Consider the following 18,624-nt stretch of genomic DNA (forward strand, 5'->3'; position numbering starts at 1 on the left):
AAGATGTGTTATAAAGTACTGACTTTAACTTGCTATGACTGAATGCTTCCTGGATGGAATCTTATATGCCACTTTTATCTGATTTGGAGATGAGACACTATGAAATGTGACTCTGTAAGCTCTCTGCTGCTTGCTGTGTCTTGGTAACGTTAATGATGTGCTTAACAGAACAGTTGCTGAAATGACCTAAGGGGCCTGGCAAGAGGAAGCCATCCTCCCAGCCCTGTGCGCATGCGAGCTTTAGTGGTAGGCTATTCTGGTGCTACTTGGTATTATTTCATCTGGTCTTTTATTTATTCCCTCTACCAAGTATTTGGTTTTAATAGGGGATGGAAGTTATAATCACCTAAAAACCTTTTTGCTTATTTATATGGACTAGAATCCTGTGTAACTCCTTGGAAAGCAGGGGTTTTTTTTTGTTTGTTTGTTTTGTTTTGTTTTGTTTTGTTTTGTCTGTTTTTGTTTTTAATTCTCAAACTTGGTAAAAAGCACCAGCATGGCCAAGTTTCTCTAGGGACCTCATTTCACTTCCAGGTTTCCAATCCAGCTGTGAGGAATATGTACTGGAATTTTATACAGCACACAGCAGGCAGTAAGGCTAACCGACAAGTCATAGTGTTCATAGTAGTCACTAATACTGTGATGGGTTACATGGTCTTGGTTGTGAATTAGATGTGAAACAGTGAACATAGATTAAGGCAGAGTAGCAGTGCAATTTCTCACTATATATTTTTGGCCTCTTAAATAGAAAAATAATAATTTAATTGTGATACAAGTAATTAGTAGCTACATGTGGAGTCTGTTAAATTGGAAAAACAGATATGTGGAATCTTACTATAGCCTACAGATAGAAGAGAGATTTCTCGTTAAAAGACTCCAATTTATCCCTTTTCTGTGATAGAGATCTATCTGCTTTTAGACTCATGGACTTCTGGGATTGAAATCTTAAGATATCCAACCTAGAGTCTAAATTATTGAGCTTAAGACAGTATCACTTTATACATTTTATATTCATCATTTCAAGAATTACTAAAGACTTTTAAATTACAGCATTACTTCTTTTTCCTCAGACTTCACCTTTGCAGCATGCACTTATGGGTGCTGCTTTCCCAAATTGTACAGATAGCTGTTGTACAGTCTTAGGATTTTAAATACTTATTTTAGCACCCATGTAACAGCTTTACAAAAGCTCACAAAATAGTGTTTGCATTCTATAGTCATTTCAGAGAGTTAACCAATTAGAGCCCTTAATTTTCCTCCTCTCTCCAGTCCAGCTGGCATTCAGTCCTTTAAAGAATGTGGCTATGCAGTACTTTTGATTACTAACGACTTCTATTATCTTCTTCCCCATTGTGTACAGATGGGAGAATCCTCAGCACAAGTGTCTACTACTATTGGATGGACAGCGGCAGATGTTCACAGCGCGTCATGTCATGATTAATTAGTTTAAATTGAAAGGTTTTGTGAGATAGCTCAGGTAGATTTAAGAGTAGTAGGCATGAACTGAAGTCACGTTTGCGCAGCGACTTAGGCATTAACCATGTTTTCATTTATACAGCTCTTCTTACATGCAGCTTTTTATTGTAAAAGTTGGAAGTGCTAGTTATGTTGTAGTCTCAAAGTGGGGGGGAGGGGTCTAGGGGAAATTGGCTGATCTTAAAAGTTTAAGAGGAACAGCTTTTTCCTGCAGTGTAAATTTACACTGAGTCATGGAATGGGGAAGGTTTTTGTCATAGCCTAAATTTTGACCCTATTTCGTTTCACATTTATTTTACAAACATATGTCCGAAGTACCCCTGTCCCTAAAAGATGACAAACCTGGATATTATCTCTTAATGGGACTGAATTGTTAGCAAAAATGTAGTTTGCTTTGGGACTGTCTGACTAGCACACTATGTATTATACTGATGAGACTGTTAACTTGAACAGGAGGTAGAATGCTGTCTTCAAATGGAAAAGGATTATGTTGCGCTGCTTTATCTTGTCAGAAGACTAGGCAGATCATTTTGATTTGGCTTCCAAATATTTACCTATAATTTCTTATTCTTGGTTGCCTTTATTGCCTGTGAAGTTAGTTAAGTGGTTGGTGAAGTGATTGACCTTAATGCTAACTTCTGGACCTCACAGCATGTGTAAAATTGCGTTACAAAGATTATCAGAGGAACCAGTCGTCATACTTTTCAAAGAAAAGTATGCCTGAGCTATGGATAAAGTAGGAGAATCAGTTGACTCTCCTTGGTTCTTAAGGATATATCTCAGACTGATCTTACAAACCAGGCTTGAATTTGGATTGTCAGAAAAAAACAAATTTCACATTGTTTTATTGTCACTTTAGCATTTTTATTTATTCTGTTGATCTTAGTTTTCTGACAAGATTAACCCCTTCCTCCTTCCCCATTCCTGTACCCTCCCACCAAATGAAAAATGTGACTTCAGACAGGTTTAATTCCTTCATGGGCTGTGATAATAAAATGTTTCATCTCATTTATTTCACTTTATTTACAACAAACTGATTTTACTACAGAGCAAGCAGCTGAGTTGATTTTTATTTTACTTATTTTTATGGGCTATATGTAGGAAATGTTTAAATTTGAGACTTTCCAGTAGTCAATTTTAATACTAGTTGTTGATTAGTAAGAGGAGAGACTATCTATTGAACTTTTATTACAAATTAAAAAATTATTATCACAGCCTTGTCCTGAAACCCTGGATTATTAATGTTAGAGAGTTATTTCCACAACGTGTTTTGTTAGTTTGTTGGAACTTTGAGACCCCAGGAAATCCCCTTTCTCGTAACATTCTCCGCTTGGATCTGATCTCAACAGGGTGTCGTAGTCATTCTTCAGCACAGTTCTTAATTGGAGACCAAGAACCCTGGGCCTTTAGAGGTGGTCTAGCAGGAGAGTTCCAGGTATCAATATGAATTCACAACTGAATTGACATTTTCTTTGTTTTATGAGAAAACTTATGTTGCGCATCAGATGGCTGGAAGGATTGGTCTGCCGAAGGCTTTCTAGTCCCAAATTCAATTTAGTTATATAACTGGATTTTTAAATCAAATTTTCCTCCTCTTTCACAGTAATTTCTGAAGGAGATGCTGCCAATCCCCCCCCCCCCCCCGCGCCTGCGAAGCGCAGCGGCTCTAGGTATATACTTCACATTGTTTCTTTGCAGGTCGCACAGCATTTAATCTGCGCCCGCAATGCACAATGCGCGCATGCTTGTCTGCCAATGGGAACTCCATGAGCAAAAAAAGATAGATGCATCTCATTGCTGAAGGATACTTTCCCAATTATTTTATAAAGAAAACTTTTACTTGACCGAGTAGTTTATTAATGCAAATTGGAACAAAATATAAAACTATTCTGGTGCCGGAATTTGTTCATGGACTTTTCAGGTGCTCTACTTTTCTCCCCCCAACAGGTGCTCTGCTGCGCACAGCAAAATGAAGCGCATTGCTTAGGGGATAAAGCGTCTCCTGGACAGATAACCCTCTTCAGACCAAACCTCTCCTCCTGACAGTCTGTTCTGCCATCTTTTAGTAGTGAGATGGTCTATATAAGATTGGTTAAATTTTTTTTTTTGTTATAATTGGAGTAGATTTTTTAATTGTAAAATTAAATCTCCATTAAAATACTATAAAGCTATGTAACCCAGTTTGGGTAATTCCTATTCAGAAGCATTCCCTTTCCTAAACAAAGAGGTGTTTATACTAGTAAAATATAGTACACCCCTCTTCTTTAGGTCTGCCTGCAGTAGCCAGTTAATGTTAAGTTGGTAATCTGCAGTGCACACCCATTTTTAAAAAATGACTGTCTTCCCAGTGCTAACTTAGCTTCTTTTTTTTTTCTTTCTACAGCGTTTGCTGCCAATTGATGGAGCAAATGACCTCTTTTTTCAGCCACCCCCACTGACTCCTACCTCCAAAGTTTATACTATCAGGCCATATTTTCCTAAAGATGAGGTAATTGCCTACTTACCAACATGGTGTATAATTATGATAAACATTTACTACTTTCCTTTGAACTCATTCATTGGTTTAACAAATCAGTTCTGGGCTGGAGAAACAGCACAGTGGTTCTGCAAAAAAATCAGTTCTGTGACTTCAGATATGCACTTTAGATGGAGGAAAGTTAACTAGAACAGTGTGAGGAAATTTAAGAAATTTAAACTCATTGCATTTCAGGCTATATACTTCCTCCTTTTAAAAATCTGATCAATTGTATTCAGAATTGGAATTATTAGACAGTATGTCCAAATTATTGTTCTTGCCTGATTTTTCTCCAGTATATAGTGCTCCAGTTTCAAATTGTTACTCTTCTGCAGGCCACAAAGTGTCCACAGTTAAGAACAATTGCTTACTAAGATAATTGTGCATAGAAAACTGAGTCTCTAAAAGTCCAGTCTGATTTACGAGTCTTTTTGTTGTTAGATTCTATTGCAGTTTTTCTTGATGTGCTGCTTAACTAGATTATATTTTTAGGCATCCGTGTACAAGATTTGCAGAGAAATGTATGACGATGGAGTGGGTTTACCTTTTCAAAGTCAACCTGACCTTATTGGAGACAAGTATGTGGTGTAGTATTTGGATTAGATGTTGGATTTGGGAGTTGACATTCCACAGCCAAATGTATTGGGTTGAGGGGAGATGATGATTGAGGTTGTTTATTTTAGAAATCTCATTTTAGTTCTAATTCAACTTAAATATTAATGTGTATGTTTCTAGTTTTTTATGAAAGTGGTTTCCATTGCTTACTATTCATGTTCATTGGACCATACATTATTGAAGTCTGAAGAGTTGTATTTGTAAGTTAAAAACTCACTCTGGCATCTTTTCTTTTTGAGCAGATTAGTAGGAGGGCTACTTTCCCTTAGCCTGGATTACTGCTTTGTCCTAGAAGATGAAGACGGTATATGTGGTTATGCCTTGGGCACTGTAGATGTGACCCCTTTCATTAAAAAATGTAAGATTTCCTGGATTCCCTTCATGCAAGAGAAATATACCAAGCCAAATGGTGATAAAGAACTTTCTGAGGCTGAGGTAATACACAAGTTTAGAATTATATTGTGATAATTTAATATATATATATATATACCAGAGCACTGCTCAACTCTGATTATAGTGGTGTCGGGGATTGATTCTAGGACTTTGGAGCCTCGGTCATGAAAGACTCTTTATATAACCATTATGCTGTCTGTCCTCATCCTTATTGTGAAAATTTTAAAATAATGAAGGCGGGGGGAGAGAAAGGAGTGGTCCGGGAGGTAGCACAGTAGATAAAAAGTGTTGGATTCTCAAGCATGAGGTCCCGAGTTCAATCCCTGGCAGCACATATACCAGAGTGATGTCTGGTTCTTCCTCTCTCTCTCTCTCTCTCTCTCTCTCTCTCTCTCTCTCCTCCTGTCTTTCTCATTAATAAATAAAATTTAAAAGAAAAAGAAAAGGATGACCCAGGCAGTGGCGCCTGTGCCTTTGGTTGAGCAAACTGGCTACCATGTGCAAGGACCTCATCCCAAGCTCCCTGGCCCATGTGCAGGGAGGAAGTTTTTTGTTTTTTTTTTAATTAAATTTTTTTTTATATTCCCTTTTGTTGCCCTTGTTTTATTGTAGTTATTGTTGTTAATGATATCATTGTTGGATAGGACAGAGAGAAATCAAGAGGGGAGGGGGAGACGGGGAGACAAAGACACCTGCAGACCTGCTTCACTGCCTGTGAAGTGACTCCCCTATAGGTGGGGGCAGGGGGCTCGAACCAGGATCCTTGAGCTTTGTGCCATGTGTGCTTAACCTGTGGCGCTACCTCCAGATTTTCAGGGAGGAAGTTTCTTTTTTTTTAAATTTTTTATTTTATTTATATTTTCCCTTTTGTTGCCCTTGTTTTTATTGTTATTGATGTCTTTGTTGTTGGATAGGACAGAGAGAAATGGAGAGAGGAGGGGAAGAGAAAGATAGACACCTGCAGACCTGCTTCACCGCCTGTGAAGCGACTCCCCTTGCAGGTGGGGGGCTGGGGGCTTGAACCGGGATCCTTAGGCCAGTCCTTGTGCTTTGTACCACGTGCGCTTAACCCGCTGCGCTACCAACTAACTCCCAGGAGGAAGCTTCTTAAGTGATGCAGCAGTGCTGCAGCTATCTCTATTATTCTCTATATCTTCCCCATCCCTCCCTATTTCTCTGCCCTATTAAATAAGAAGAAAGGGGGGGGGGGATGACTGCCAGGAGCAATGGATGCATCTTGCAGGCACTGAGCACCAATGATTTTTTTTTTTTAATGTGGGAATATAGTTGTATACTTAAATAAAAGAGGACATAGAGGGGGCCAGGCAGTGGCAAACCTGGTTAAGCATGTGCAAAGACTTGGTTTGAGCACCTACTCCCCACCCGCAGTATGGACACCTCATGAGTGGTGAAACAGGCCTGCAGTTATGTCTCCTTATCTCCCATCCCCGCTTTTTTTTTAAAAATATTTATTCCCTTTTGTTGCCCTTGTTTTATTGTTGTAGTTATTATTGTTGTTATTGATGTTGTTGTTGGATAGGACAGAGAGAAATAGAGAGAGGAGGGGAAGGCAGGGAAAGAAAAATAGACACCTGCAGACCCGCTTCATTGCGTGTAAAGCGACTCCTCTGCAGGTCGGAGCCGGGGAGTTGAACTGGCATTCTTACGCCATTCCTTGCACTTTGCGCCACCTGCGCTTAATCCGCTGCACAACCGCCTGACTCCCCTCATCCTCTCTGTTATCCAATAAAATAGAGGGGGGAAAAGGTCACTGGAACTTGTAATGCTGGCACTGAACCCCCATGATGACTAAATACATAGACAATTGAATCTTGTCCTCATTTTGATGCATCACACTGGTCTCTCTGGTTACTCAGCAAAGGGTTGATTAGGTGATTAAAAATTCTCATTTGGGTACTACGTGCAAGGATCTAGGTTTGAACTCCCAGGTCCCCACCTATGGGGGGTTGGAGAGGAGAGGTGCTTCACAAGCAGCTAAGCAGGTCTGCAAGTGTCTGTTTCTGTCTCTCTTTATCTCCCCCTTTCAATTTCTCTCTATCCTATCCACATAGTACTATGTGCTAGGAACCAGGTTTAAGACCCTACTCCCCATCTGCAGCAGGGACTTTTAATGAATAGTGAAGGGGGTCTGCAAATGTCTTTCTCTCTTTCTATCTCCCTCTTCTCCCTCAATTTATCTGTCCTAAAAAATAAATTTAATTTTTTGCCTCCAGGATTATCGCTGGGGCTCAGTGCCTACACTATAAATCCACTGCTCCTGGAGGCCATTTTTCCCACTTTGTTGCCCTTGTAATTATTATTATTGTTGCTGTTACAGCTGTTGTTGTTGGATAGGACAGAGAAATCTAGAGAGGAGGGGAAGACAGGGAGGGGGAGAGAAAGATAAAACATCTGTAGACCTGCTTCACCAATTGTAAAGTGACCCCCCCCCTGCAGGTGGGGAGCCAGGGGCTCAAACCGGGATCCTTAGGCCTTGCAGTTTGTGCCATGTGCCCATAACCCACCCCCATGAAAAATTTTTTTTTAAATAATTTATTTCTTTATTGGGGAATTAATGTTTTACATTCAACAGTAAATACAATAGTTTGTATATGCATAACATTCCCCAGATTCCCATTTAACAATACAACCCCCACTATGTCATTCATCATCTTTCATGGACCTGTATTCTCCCCACCCACCCCAGAGTCTTTTACTTTGGTGTAATACTCCAATACCATTTCAGGTTTAACTTGTGTTTTCTTTTCTAATCTCGTTTTTCAACTTCGGTCTGAGAGTGAGATCATCACATATTCATCCTTCTGTTTCTGACTTATTTCACTCAACATGATTTTTTCAAGGTCCATCCAAGATCGGCTGAAAACAGTGAAGTCACCATTTTTTACAGCTGAGTAGTATTCCATTGTGTATATATACCACAACTTGCTCAGCCACTCATCTGTTGTTGGGACACCTGGGTTGCTTCCAAGTTTTGGCTATTACAAATTGTGCTGCCAAGAACATATGTGTACACAGATCTTTTTGGATGGATGTGTTGGGTTCCTTAGGATATATCCCCAGGAGGGGAATTGCAGGGTCATAGGGTAGGTCCATTTCTAGCCTTCTGAGAGTTCTCCAGACTGTTCGCCACAGAGGTTGGACCAATTGACATTCCCACCAGCAGTGCAGGAGGGTTCCTTTGACCCCACACCCTTTCCAGCTTTTGCTGCTGTTCCCTTTTCTGATGTATGACATTCTCACAGGAGTGAAGTGATATCTCATTGTCTTGATTTGCATTTCTCTGATAATCAGAGACTTAGAGCATTTTTTCATGTGTTTCTCGGCCTTTTGGATCTCTTCTGTGGTGAATATTCTGTCCAAGTCCTCCCCCCATTTTTGGATGGGGTTATTTGTTGTCTTGTTGTTGAGTCTGGCAAGCTCTTTATATATGTTGGTTATTAAACTCTTATCTGATGTATGACATGTAAAGATCTTCTCCCATTCTGTGAGGGGTTTCTTGGTTTGGGTAGTGGTTTCTTTTGCTGTGAAGAAGCTTTTTAATTTGATGTAGTCCCATAGGTTTATTCTTGCCTTAGTCTTCCTTGTAATTGGATTCGTTTCATTGAAAATGTCTTTAAAATTTATGCGGAAAAAAGTTCTGCCTATATTTTCCTCTAAGTATCTGATAGTTTGTGGTCTAACATCCAAGTCCTTGATCCACTTGGAATTTACTTTTGTATTTGAAATAGAGTGATTCAGTTTCATTCTTCTGCATGTTTCAACCCATTGTTTCCAACACCATTTGTTGAAGAGACTCTGCTTTCCCCATGTAATCGTCTGGGCCCCTTTGTCAAAGATTAGATGTCCATAGGTGTGGGGCCTCATTTCTGGGCTCTCAATTCTATTCCACTGGTCAGTGTGCTGTTCATGTTCCAGTACCAAGCAGTTTTGATGACAGTGGCCCTATAATACAGTTTGAGATCTGGGAGTGTGATGCCTCCGGTTCTGTTCTTTTTTCTCAAGATTGTTTTGGCAATTCTAGGTCTTTTCTGGTTCCAGATAAACATTTGTAGCATTTTTTCTATCCTCCTAAAAAATGTGCTTGGGATCTTGATGGGGATAGCATTAAATTTGTAGATGGCTCTGGGTAATATATTCATTTTGATGATGTTAATTCTTCCAACCCATGAGCATGGAATATCTTTCCACTTCTTTGTGTCTTTTTCAATTTCTTTGAGTAGTGACTCATAATTTTCAGTATACAAGTCTTTCACTTCTTTGGTTAGGTTTACTCCTAGATATTTTATTGTTTTTGTTGCTATAGAAAAAGGAACTGATTTCTGGATTTCAATTTCTTCTAACTTAGTGTTTGCATAGAGGAATGCCACTGACTTTTGAATGTTAATTTTATAGCCTGACACCTTACTGTATTGCCTGATGATTTCCAAAAGCTTCTTGCTGGATTCCTTAGGTTTTTCCATGTATACTATCATGTCATCTGCAAATAAGGAGAGTTTGACTTCTTCTCTTCCAATCTGTATGCCTTTAATTCCTTGCTCCTGCCTGATTGCTATGGCAAGAACTTCCAACACTATGTTGAATAGTAATGGTGATAGTGGGCAGCCCTGTCTAGTACCTGATCTGAGGGGAAATGCTTCCAGTTTTCACCATTGAGTTTGATGTTGGCTGTAGGTTTGCTATATATAGACTCCACTATCTTCAGGAATTTTCCATCTATTCCCATTTTTTGTAGTGTTTTGATCATAAAAGGATGTTGTATTTTGTCAAAGGCTTTCTCTGCATCTATTGATAGGACCATGTGGTTTTTGGTCTTGCTTTTGTTGATGTGGTGGATCACATTGATTGATTTACGTATATTAAACCAACCTTGCATGCCTGGGATAAACCCCACTTGGTCATGATGAACAATCTTTTTGATATACTGCTGTATCCGGTTGGCTAGAATTTTGTTCAATATTTTAGCATCTATGTTCATCAGAGATATTGGTCTGTAGTTTTCTTTTTTGGTTGTGTCCCTGTCTGCTTTTGGTATCAGGGTGATGTTGGCTTCATAGAAGCTGGCAGGGAGTATTCCAGTGTCTTCAATCTTCTGGAAGACTTTTAAAAGTAGAGGTATTAGTTCTTCTTTGAAAGTTTTGTAGAATTCATTTGTAAAACCATCTGGTCCAGGACTTTTATTTTTGGGGAGATTTTTGATAACTGTTTCAATTTCATTAGCTGTGATGGGCCTGTTCATGTTATCCACTTCCTCTTTACTTAGTTTTGGAAGTTGGTAGGTATCTAGGAAATCATTCACTTCTTCCAGGTTCTCTAGCTCGGTGGCATATAGTTGTTCATAGAAGCCTCGCATGATATGTTGAATTTCTGCAGTGTCTGTTGTGATATCTCCTCTTTCATTTACTATCCGATTTATTTGGGTCTTCTCCCTTTTTTGTTTTGTCAGTCTGGCTAAAGGTTTGTTGATTTTGTTTACTCTTTCGAAGAACCAACATTTACTTTCATTGATCTTTTGTATGGTTTTCCTATTCTCAATGTTATTTATTTCTGCCCTAACTTTAGTGACTTCTGTCCTTCTGGTTGCTTTAGGATTCCTTTGTTTTTCTTCTTCTAGGTCTTTAAGATGTGCAATCAGGCTGTTTATTTGTGCCTTTTCTTGTTTCCTAATGTGTGCTTGTATAGCTATGAACTTCCCTCTTAGGACTGCTTTAGCTGTGTCCCAAATATTTTGATAGCTTGTGTCTTCATTTTCATTGAACTCTCGAAACATTTTGATTTCTTCCTTGATTTCCTCTTTGACCCAGAAGTTGTTAAGAAGTGTACTGTTGAGCTTCCACATTTTGAGACTTTTACTAATCTTTTGTTGATTGTTAAGTGTTAGTTTAATTCCACTGTGGTCTGAGAAGATGCTTGGGATGATTTCAGTGCTCTTGAATTTGCTGATGCTGTCTTTGTGGCCTAACATATGATCTATCCTTGAGAATGATCCATGTGGATTTGCGTAAAATGGGTATTCCCGTTTCTTGGGATGAATGACTCTGAAAATGTCCAATATTTCTAGTTTATCTATCTCTTCATTTAGCTCCCTTATGTCTTTACTGATTTTCTTCCTGGATGATCTGTCAAGTTGAGAGAGTGGGGTGTTGAAGTCCCCTATGATTGTGTTACTGTTAATATATTGCTGTAGCTCTTTCAGTAGAAGTTTGATGTATTTAGATGGCTTCTCATTGGGTGCATAGATATTAATAATTGTTAAGTCCTCTTGATTGACTGATCCTCTGAGCATTAAGTAGTGTCCATTCCTATCTTTTTTAATCTTATCTATTTTTTTTTTTCTTCTTTTCCTCCAGGGTTATTGCTGGGCTCAGTGCCTGCACCATGAATCCACCACTCCTGGAGGCCATTTTTTCCCCCCTTTTGTTGCCCTTGTTGTAGCTTCGTTGTGGTTATTATTATTGCCCTTGTTGATGCAATTCGTTGTTGGATAGGACAGAGAGAAATGGAGAGAGGAGGGGAAGACAGAGAAGGGGAGAGAAAGATAGACACCTGCAGACCTGCTTCACCGCCTGTGAAGCAATTCCCCTGCAGGTGGGGAGCCGGGGGCTCGAACCAGGATCCTTAACGCCAGTCCCTGCGCTTTGCGCCACATGCGCTTAACCCACTGCGCCACCGCCTGACCCCCCAAATCTTATCTATTTTAAAGTCTATCATGTCAGATATGAGAATAGCTATTCCTGCCCTTTTTTGTGGGCCATTGGCTTGTATGATAGTTTTCCATCCTTTCAGTTTAAGTCTATGTTTGTCTTGTTGAGTTAGGTGAGTTTCCTGTAGACAACATATTGTTGGGTTGTGTTTTCTGATCCATCTTCCTACTCTGTGTCTTTTAATAGGTGAATTCAGGCCATTGACATTTATTGATACCAAAGATTGAAGATATTTTAACGCCATTCTTGTAGAGTTTTAGTGTTTTGATATATGTCCTATTTGTGGTGGTCTGGTTGTTTATAGGAGACCTTTCAGAACTTCTTTCAGGGCAGGCTTGGTGATGGTTGCTTCCTTCAACTGTTGCTTGTCTGAGAAGGTTTTGATGCTTCCATCTAGTCTGAATGACAATCTAGCAGGATATAGTATTCTTGGCTGAAAGCCTTTCTCATTGAGCACTCGATAGATATCTTGCCATTCTCTTCTGGCCTGTAGTGTTTGTATGGAGAAGTCTGCTGCTAATCTTATGGGTTTTCCTTTGTAGGTGACTCTTTGTTTTTCTCTTGCAGCCTTGAGGATCCTTTCTTTATCCTTATTCCTTTCCATTCTAAGTATGACATGTCTTGGTGTCTTTAGGTCTGGGTTAATTCTGGGTTTGGGACCCTCTGGGCTTCTTGAATCTTTATGTCTTTGGTGTTGTCTAGACTAGAGAAATTTTCAGCTATTATGGCCTGGAGAATGCTTTCTTCCTCTCCTTCTCTTTCTTCCTCTGGTAAGCCAATAATGCGTATATTGTTTCTTTTGAAGTCATCCCATAGGACTCTGTTGTTGTTTTCAGCATCTCTTAATCTCTTTTTGAGATCTCTTACTTCTTTTTTAGTTGTCTCTAATTCATCCTCAATCTTGCTAATTCTGTCTTCAGCCTCATTGATTCTATTCTCTCTGCCCTCTACTGCTTTCTGGAGTTCATCTATTTTGTTGCCCTGCTCTGATACTGTTTTAGCTTGTTCAGCTAGTTGCCTTCTTAGCTCAGCGATTTCAGCTTTCAGCTCTCTAATAACCATGAGATTATTAGAATTTTCATCCATTTTCTCATTTGTTGTTCCAGCATTTCTGATTACAATTTTTTCAAATTCTTTACTCACTCCTATTATTATTTCCTTAGCTAATGTTTGGATGTTGAACTCGTTGTTTTGTGCTTCACCCTCTGGAGGACTTTTAGCTGGACTCTTATCCTGGTTCGAGTCTCCAATATTTTTTCTTGTTGTTTTAACCATTTTATATATTATGTTATGAGTTCCCTTTATCAGTACTTTTCAAATTGTTGATCACTATTGCCTGGATTGACTTGTGTCTAAGTAATTTAATTAAAGGTTTTACCGTGGTGGAAGTTAACAGTTTTTTCAATCCCTGAGTTGGAGCTCAGTGGTGTAAAAGCCTCTTTTTTTTTTCTTCCCTGTAGGCTATGGGAGCTTCAGGGCTTTTAAACTATCAATAGGCTTCTTAGGTTAATCTTCTTCTTCTAGCGTTTGCCCTTCTTCCGTAGCCAGTCAACAGCATCAGGTTGAGCCTGATGTAAAGTTTCGAGACCTCCTTTGAATCTGGAGAGGTGGCAGTCATTGACTATGTGGGTCATAGTCTGTCTGTAGCCGCAGGGGCAGTTCGGGGCGTCTCTGGCTCCCCAGCGATGGAACATAGCGGCGCACCGGCCATGGCCTGTTCGATAGCGATTGAGGAGGGCCCAATCATAACGTGCTAGGTCAAAGCCGGGTTGACGCTTGCAGGGGTCTGTGATGAGGTGTTTGTTCTTTACCTCAGCTGACTGCCAACTCTGTTTCCAAGAGTCTGGAACAGAGAAGTTCAGTGTAGGCGTAGGGGACCAGATTGGGTGACGAGACGTCAAGTGTTGGACAGGGTGGGCGAAGATATCCGCGTATATTGGCAGGTCCGATTGAACGTAGACGTGGGAAATGAACTTAGATGATGCCGCATCCCGACGAATATCTGGCGGGGCAACGTTGCTAAGAACTGGCAGCCATGGAACCGGGGTGGAACGGATGGTTCCAGAAATTATCCTCATGGAGGAATATAATTTGGAATCACTGACTAATTTGTTTAGTCACTGACTCCTGACCAAGAGATAAAGCAGGGTGTGGCAGAGATAATCCAGTGGTCATGCAAAGAGACTTTCACAGCCCCTCAGCTATGCCAGGGAAGTATAGGTCTTCTCCTGAGTTTCCCGGTTAGATCTCTGTACCCTGGTGTCTCTCCCTGTTGCTGCTCCAGATTCTGAGGGTAGTAGCAATGGAGACTCAGAGTTGCTCTTGGTGAGTCTCTTGGGAGTCCTTTCCTCCCTTCAGCTGTCCCCTTGTTGTGGAACAGACTGGAGGTGGTGTCTCAACTGATAAACTGTTGAACTGTTAGCAGCCACTTAATCTCACCTTAGGCCCCTCTCCCCTCTCTGTCACCAGCCACGCGTGTTTGTACTCACGGGTGATTTACTGGGTTCCTGTGGTCATTCTAGTCCTGTCTTGTTTCGGTCCGGGTGGTCTCCTTTGGTATTCCTAGTTGATCCGGGAGAGGAGAGGAGAGAAAGCGATCTGCTGCTCGTAGTTCCGCCTCCGGAAGTCGAATCCCCGAAAAAAAAATTTTTTTTTAAAAAGGATAAAATGGCCACCAGGGGCAGTGGATTTGTAGTGCCAGCACCAAACCCCAGTGATAACACTGAAGGCATAAAAAAAAAATTCTCATTTGGTTGGTTGAGAGTTTGCTTTTCGTAGGAGCACTATTTATTACTCATATGCCTGTTCTATTCCAGCTTTAGTGGTTTTCCCTCCTGAAAAAATGTGCCTTGCATCACTGGTCATTGATTATTTTTGACCTATTTATCTATATACATTTTAGAAATTGTTTTTTCTTTTTTTTTAATTCAATGCCAGGGGATGAACTGAGCTTTACAAATGGATGATGTCAAAAAAAAAAAAAAAAAGATGATGTCCCCATCAACAAGACACTAAAGATTTCTCTGCTATAGGGGCCGGGTTTGAACACAGGTTGTGTGCCAGTAAAATTTGTGTTTTTGAGTTTTTGAGGGAGGGGAAGGAGGGAACCACAGCAACACTGCTATCCATGGCACTCTCTCCTTGGGTCTCCCTTGTGCTGTCAGGACTTTTAAAACTTTTTTGGTGGCCCAGGAGGTGATTGGATTCTCAGGCATGAGGTCCTGAGTTCAATCCCTGGCAGCACATATACCAGAGTGGTGTCTGGTTCTTTCTCTCTCCTTCTATCTTCTTGAATAAATAAATAAATAAAATCTTTTTAAAAAACCTTTTTTGATTTAATTTTTTTGCTTTAGGGTTACCACTGGGGCTCAGTGCCAGCAGTCTCTCCCCACCCCCCCCCTTTAACTTTTTTTTTAAAGTTTTATTGAAATTCTATACATATGAAATGTTTTCCTTTTTTAAACATTTTTTTCCTCTAGGTTTGTTTATTTTCCCTTTTGTTGCCCTTGTTTTTTTTTGTTGTTGTTGTTGTTGCAGTTATTGTTGATGTCATCGTTGTTGGATAGGACAGAGAGAAATGGAGAGAGGAGGGGAAGACAGAGGGGGAGAGAAAGATAGACACCTGCACACCTGCTTCACCACCTGTGAAGCGATACTCCTTCAGGTGGGGAGCCGGGGGCCCGAACGGGATCCTTACGCCGGTCCTTGCACTTTTCACCACCTATGCTTAACCCACTGCGCTACTGCCCAACTCCCCCCCTTTTTTTAACTTAAAAACAATTTATTTATTTATTTATTTTTTTTTATTGGATAGAGACAGCCAGAAATCAAGAGGGAAGGGGGTGGTAGGGAGGGAGAGAGACAGAGAGATACCTGCAGCCCTGCTTCACCACTCATGAAGCTTTCCCTCTGCAGGACGCAGGCTCGAACCTGGGTCCTTGCACATTGTAATATGTGCGCTCAACCAAGTGCACCACCTCCCGACCCTTTAGATCTTTTAAAAATGTTATTTGATAGGACAGGTAAATTGAGAGAAGTATATTTAAGCACACCTGCGCTTAAAAGCAGGTATGCCACTGCCTGGCTCCCAAGATTGTTTTTATGCTCAATAAAGAAACTTTTTTCTTTGTGCCCACCATTTAAAACTGTGATGATGATAAAGAGAAATCAGAGCATCACTTATTTTGGTCTGTCTGGTGTTGTCCATCGAGTCGGAGACATTGGACATTGAAGTCTGCTCTCTACCTAGCCAGTACTTTGTTGTTGTTGGTTTTAAATGATGAAGGGCCTAGGTGGTGGCTCACCTGCTTGAGTGCATATGTTACAATGCGCAAGGAACCAGGTTTGAGGTGTGTCCCCCCCCACCTGCAGGCGGAAAGCTTTGCAAGTGGTGAAACAGTGCTGCAGGTGTCTCTGTCTCTCTCCCTTTCCCCCATTCTCTCGATGTCTGGCTCTGTCCAATAACTAAAGATATTTAAAAAAAAAAAAAAAAGAAAAAGTTAAAAAAAAATGAAACACCTCCAGCACTACTCTATTGCTTATGACTCTTCCTCACCATTAGGTGGGGACCAGGGACTTGAACCTTACTCCTCCTAAATATTAACTTGTGCACTTTGCTGGGTCAGCTACCACCTGGCCTCCCTTCAATTTTTTAAGATTTTATTAATGAGAAAGATAAGAGAGAATGAAGGAACCAGATATCACTCTGGTACATGTGCTGCTGGGGATTGAACTCAGGATCTCATGCTTAAGAGTCCAGTGCTCTATCAACTGTGCCACTTCCCAGACCACCTCCCTTAAATTTTTTAGATAAATCTGATCGTTAGTTCTCAGCAACGGAATATCTAAAGAATGACCATTGTGTCAGTACTGAACCATTGTATTAAATTTGTGGAATAATACGCATAACAAAATCAACCATCTTAACTGTAAGTGTCCAGTTCAGTAGTGCTAAGTACATTTCTGTGCAAGCAAAGCAATGACTTATTTTGAATGCTTTAGGTACATAGATTTAATAGAGGTTAATGTGGAGCTTTTGATGTTGTCCCGTTGATTTGTTTCTGCTTTAGTCTTCCTTGCAATTGGGTTTGTATCATCAAAGATGTCCTTGAGGTTTAGGTGGGAAAGTGTTCCACCAATGTTTTCCTCTAAGTATTTGATAGTTTCTGATCTAACATCCAGATCCTTGGTCCATTTGGAGTTGATTTTTGTTTCTGGTGAGATAAAGTGGTTCAATTTCATTCTTCTGCATGTTTCGACCCAGTTTTCCCAGCACCATTTATTCAAGAGAGCTTCCTTTCTCCATCTAATATTTTGGACCCTCTTATTAAGGATTAGATGTCCATAGGTGTGGAGTAATCTCGAACTTTTATATGCCCTTTGTACATTTCTTTTTCTTTTTTAAAAAAATTTATTATCTTTATTTATTTATTGGATAGAGACAGCCAGAAATCTAGAGGAAGGGGGAGATAGAGAGAGAGGGAGACGGGCACCTGCAACCCTGATTCAACACCTGCAAAGCTTCCCCCCTCCACCCCCCACCCCACCCCCGCAGGTGGGGACTGGGGACTTGAACCCGAGTCCTTGCACATTGTACCACGTGCGCTCAGCCAGGTGCACCACCATCCGTCCCCCCTTTGTACATTCCTTTCATTTGTCAAGTCTAAGATACCAACATGCTCCATTATTATTACCTCCAAAAACAGTCACTGGGTCTTCACTGATCCAGGCTAACTTTTCAGATAGTACTTTGCTTTTCCTGTTGCTGACTTCTTCAGTCAGAAGAATATATAGGAAAGTACTAACATCAAGAAATTCTTTCTAATTTTTACAGAAAATAATGTTGAGTTTCCATGAAGAGCAGGAAGTATTGCCAGAAACTTTCCTTGCCAACTTCCCTTCTTTGATAAAGATGGATATTCACAAAAAAGTAACTGATCCTAGTGTAGCCAAAAGCATGATGGCTTGCCTCCTGTCTTCACTGAAGGCTAATGGTGAGTAGTTTTTTGGTTTTGTGTTTTTTTTTTTTTTTTTTGGTTTGTTTGTTTTTGTTTTTTTTGCCTCCAGGGTTCCCGCTATGAATCTGCTGTTCCTAGCTGCCATCTTTTCCATTTCTTTCTTTCTTTATGGGATAGGGTAGAGAGAAATTGATGGGGGGGAGAAATACCTGCAGACCTGCTTCACTGCTTGCAAAGCCACTCCCTTGCAGGTGGCAAACCGGGAGCTCGAACTGGGATCATTGTGCTTAACCCGTTGCACTATCGTCTGGCTCCTTTTTAAGAAGCGAATACACGGGATATTTATTTTGCCAGGAGACTCACGTGGTAAATTAAATGGAATTGGACATTAAATGGAACCCTGAGGAGAAACTTCTTTTTAGGAATACGTCATGCTATCTAAATTGAACCTTCAAAAATGTTTGCTTGATATATATTAGTAGTATGAAAAAACTTGTTTGAGGGCGGGGGAGACAGCATAATGAGTCTGCAAACAGACTCTCATGCCTGAGGCTCCTAAGTTCCAGGTTCAATTTCCCATACCACCATAAGCCAGAGCTGAGCAGTGCTTTGGTGTTTTATCTCTGTGTGTCTCTCTGTCTGCATCTCTCAAAAATAAAATTAATAAAAAAATAAATAAAAAATAAACTTGCTTGAGGTTACTATAATGGTTGAATTCTGGAATTGGAAGCATGAGGTCTAGTTCTGCTCTCATCTATCTTGTAAAATAGAAAATGAAGGAAAAAAACTTGTTTGTAATAAAAACTTCTGAATAAAAACATTTCTAGCCCTTGGGCAGTGCATAAATGGGCAGCTTATTGAGCTTCTATTAGAGAGTCATTGAGACAAAAGCATGCATTCAGTGTATTACATCTTAATTTCATTTGGGTCAGTACTATCCCCTAAT

At 40.2% G+C, this 18,624-nt stretch overlaps 1 protein-coding gene across 1 annotated transcript in view; it reads left to right on the forward strand.

The window, feature by feature from the left end:
* OGA (O-GlcNAcase) overlaps positions 1-18,624 on the forward strand; it is a 43,693-nt gene that overhangs the window by 22,540 nt on the left and 2,529 nt on the right. Inside the window, exons 11-15 of the mRNA XM_007533846.3 lie at positions 2,826-2,911; positions 3,860-3,964; positions 4,484-4,569; positions 4,849-5,041; positions 17,555-17,714. Of these exons, the coding sequence (XP_007533908.1) occupies positions 2,826-2,911; positions 3,860-3,964; positions 4,484-4,569; positions 4,849-5,041; positions 17,555-17,714 (630 nt within the window). The remainder of the gene's footprint in view (positions 1-2,825; positions 2,912-3,859; positions 3,965-4,483; positions 4,570-4,848; positions 5,042-17,554; positions 17,715-18,624) is intronic.

Source organism: Erinaceus europaeus, chromosome 14 (assembly GCF_950295315.1).
Source record: "Erinaceus europaeus chromosome 14, mEriEur2.1, whole genome shotgun sequence".
Classification (NCBI taxonomy): Eukaryota; Metazoa; Chordata; class Mammalia; order Eulipotyphla; family Erinaceidae; genus Erinaceus; species Erinaceus europaeus.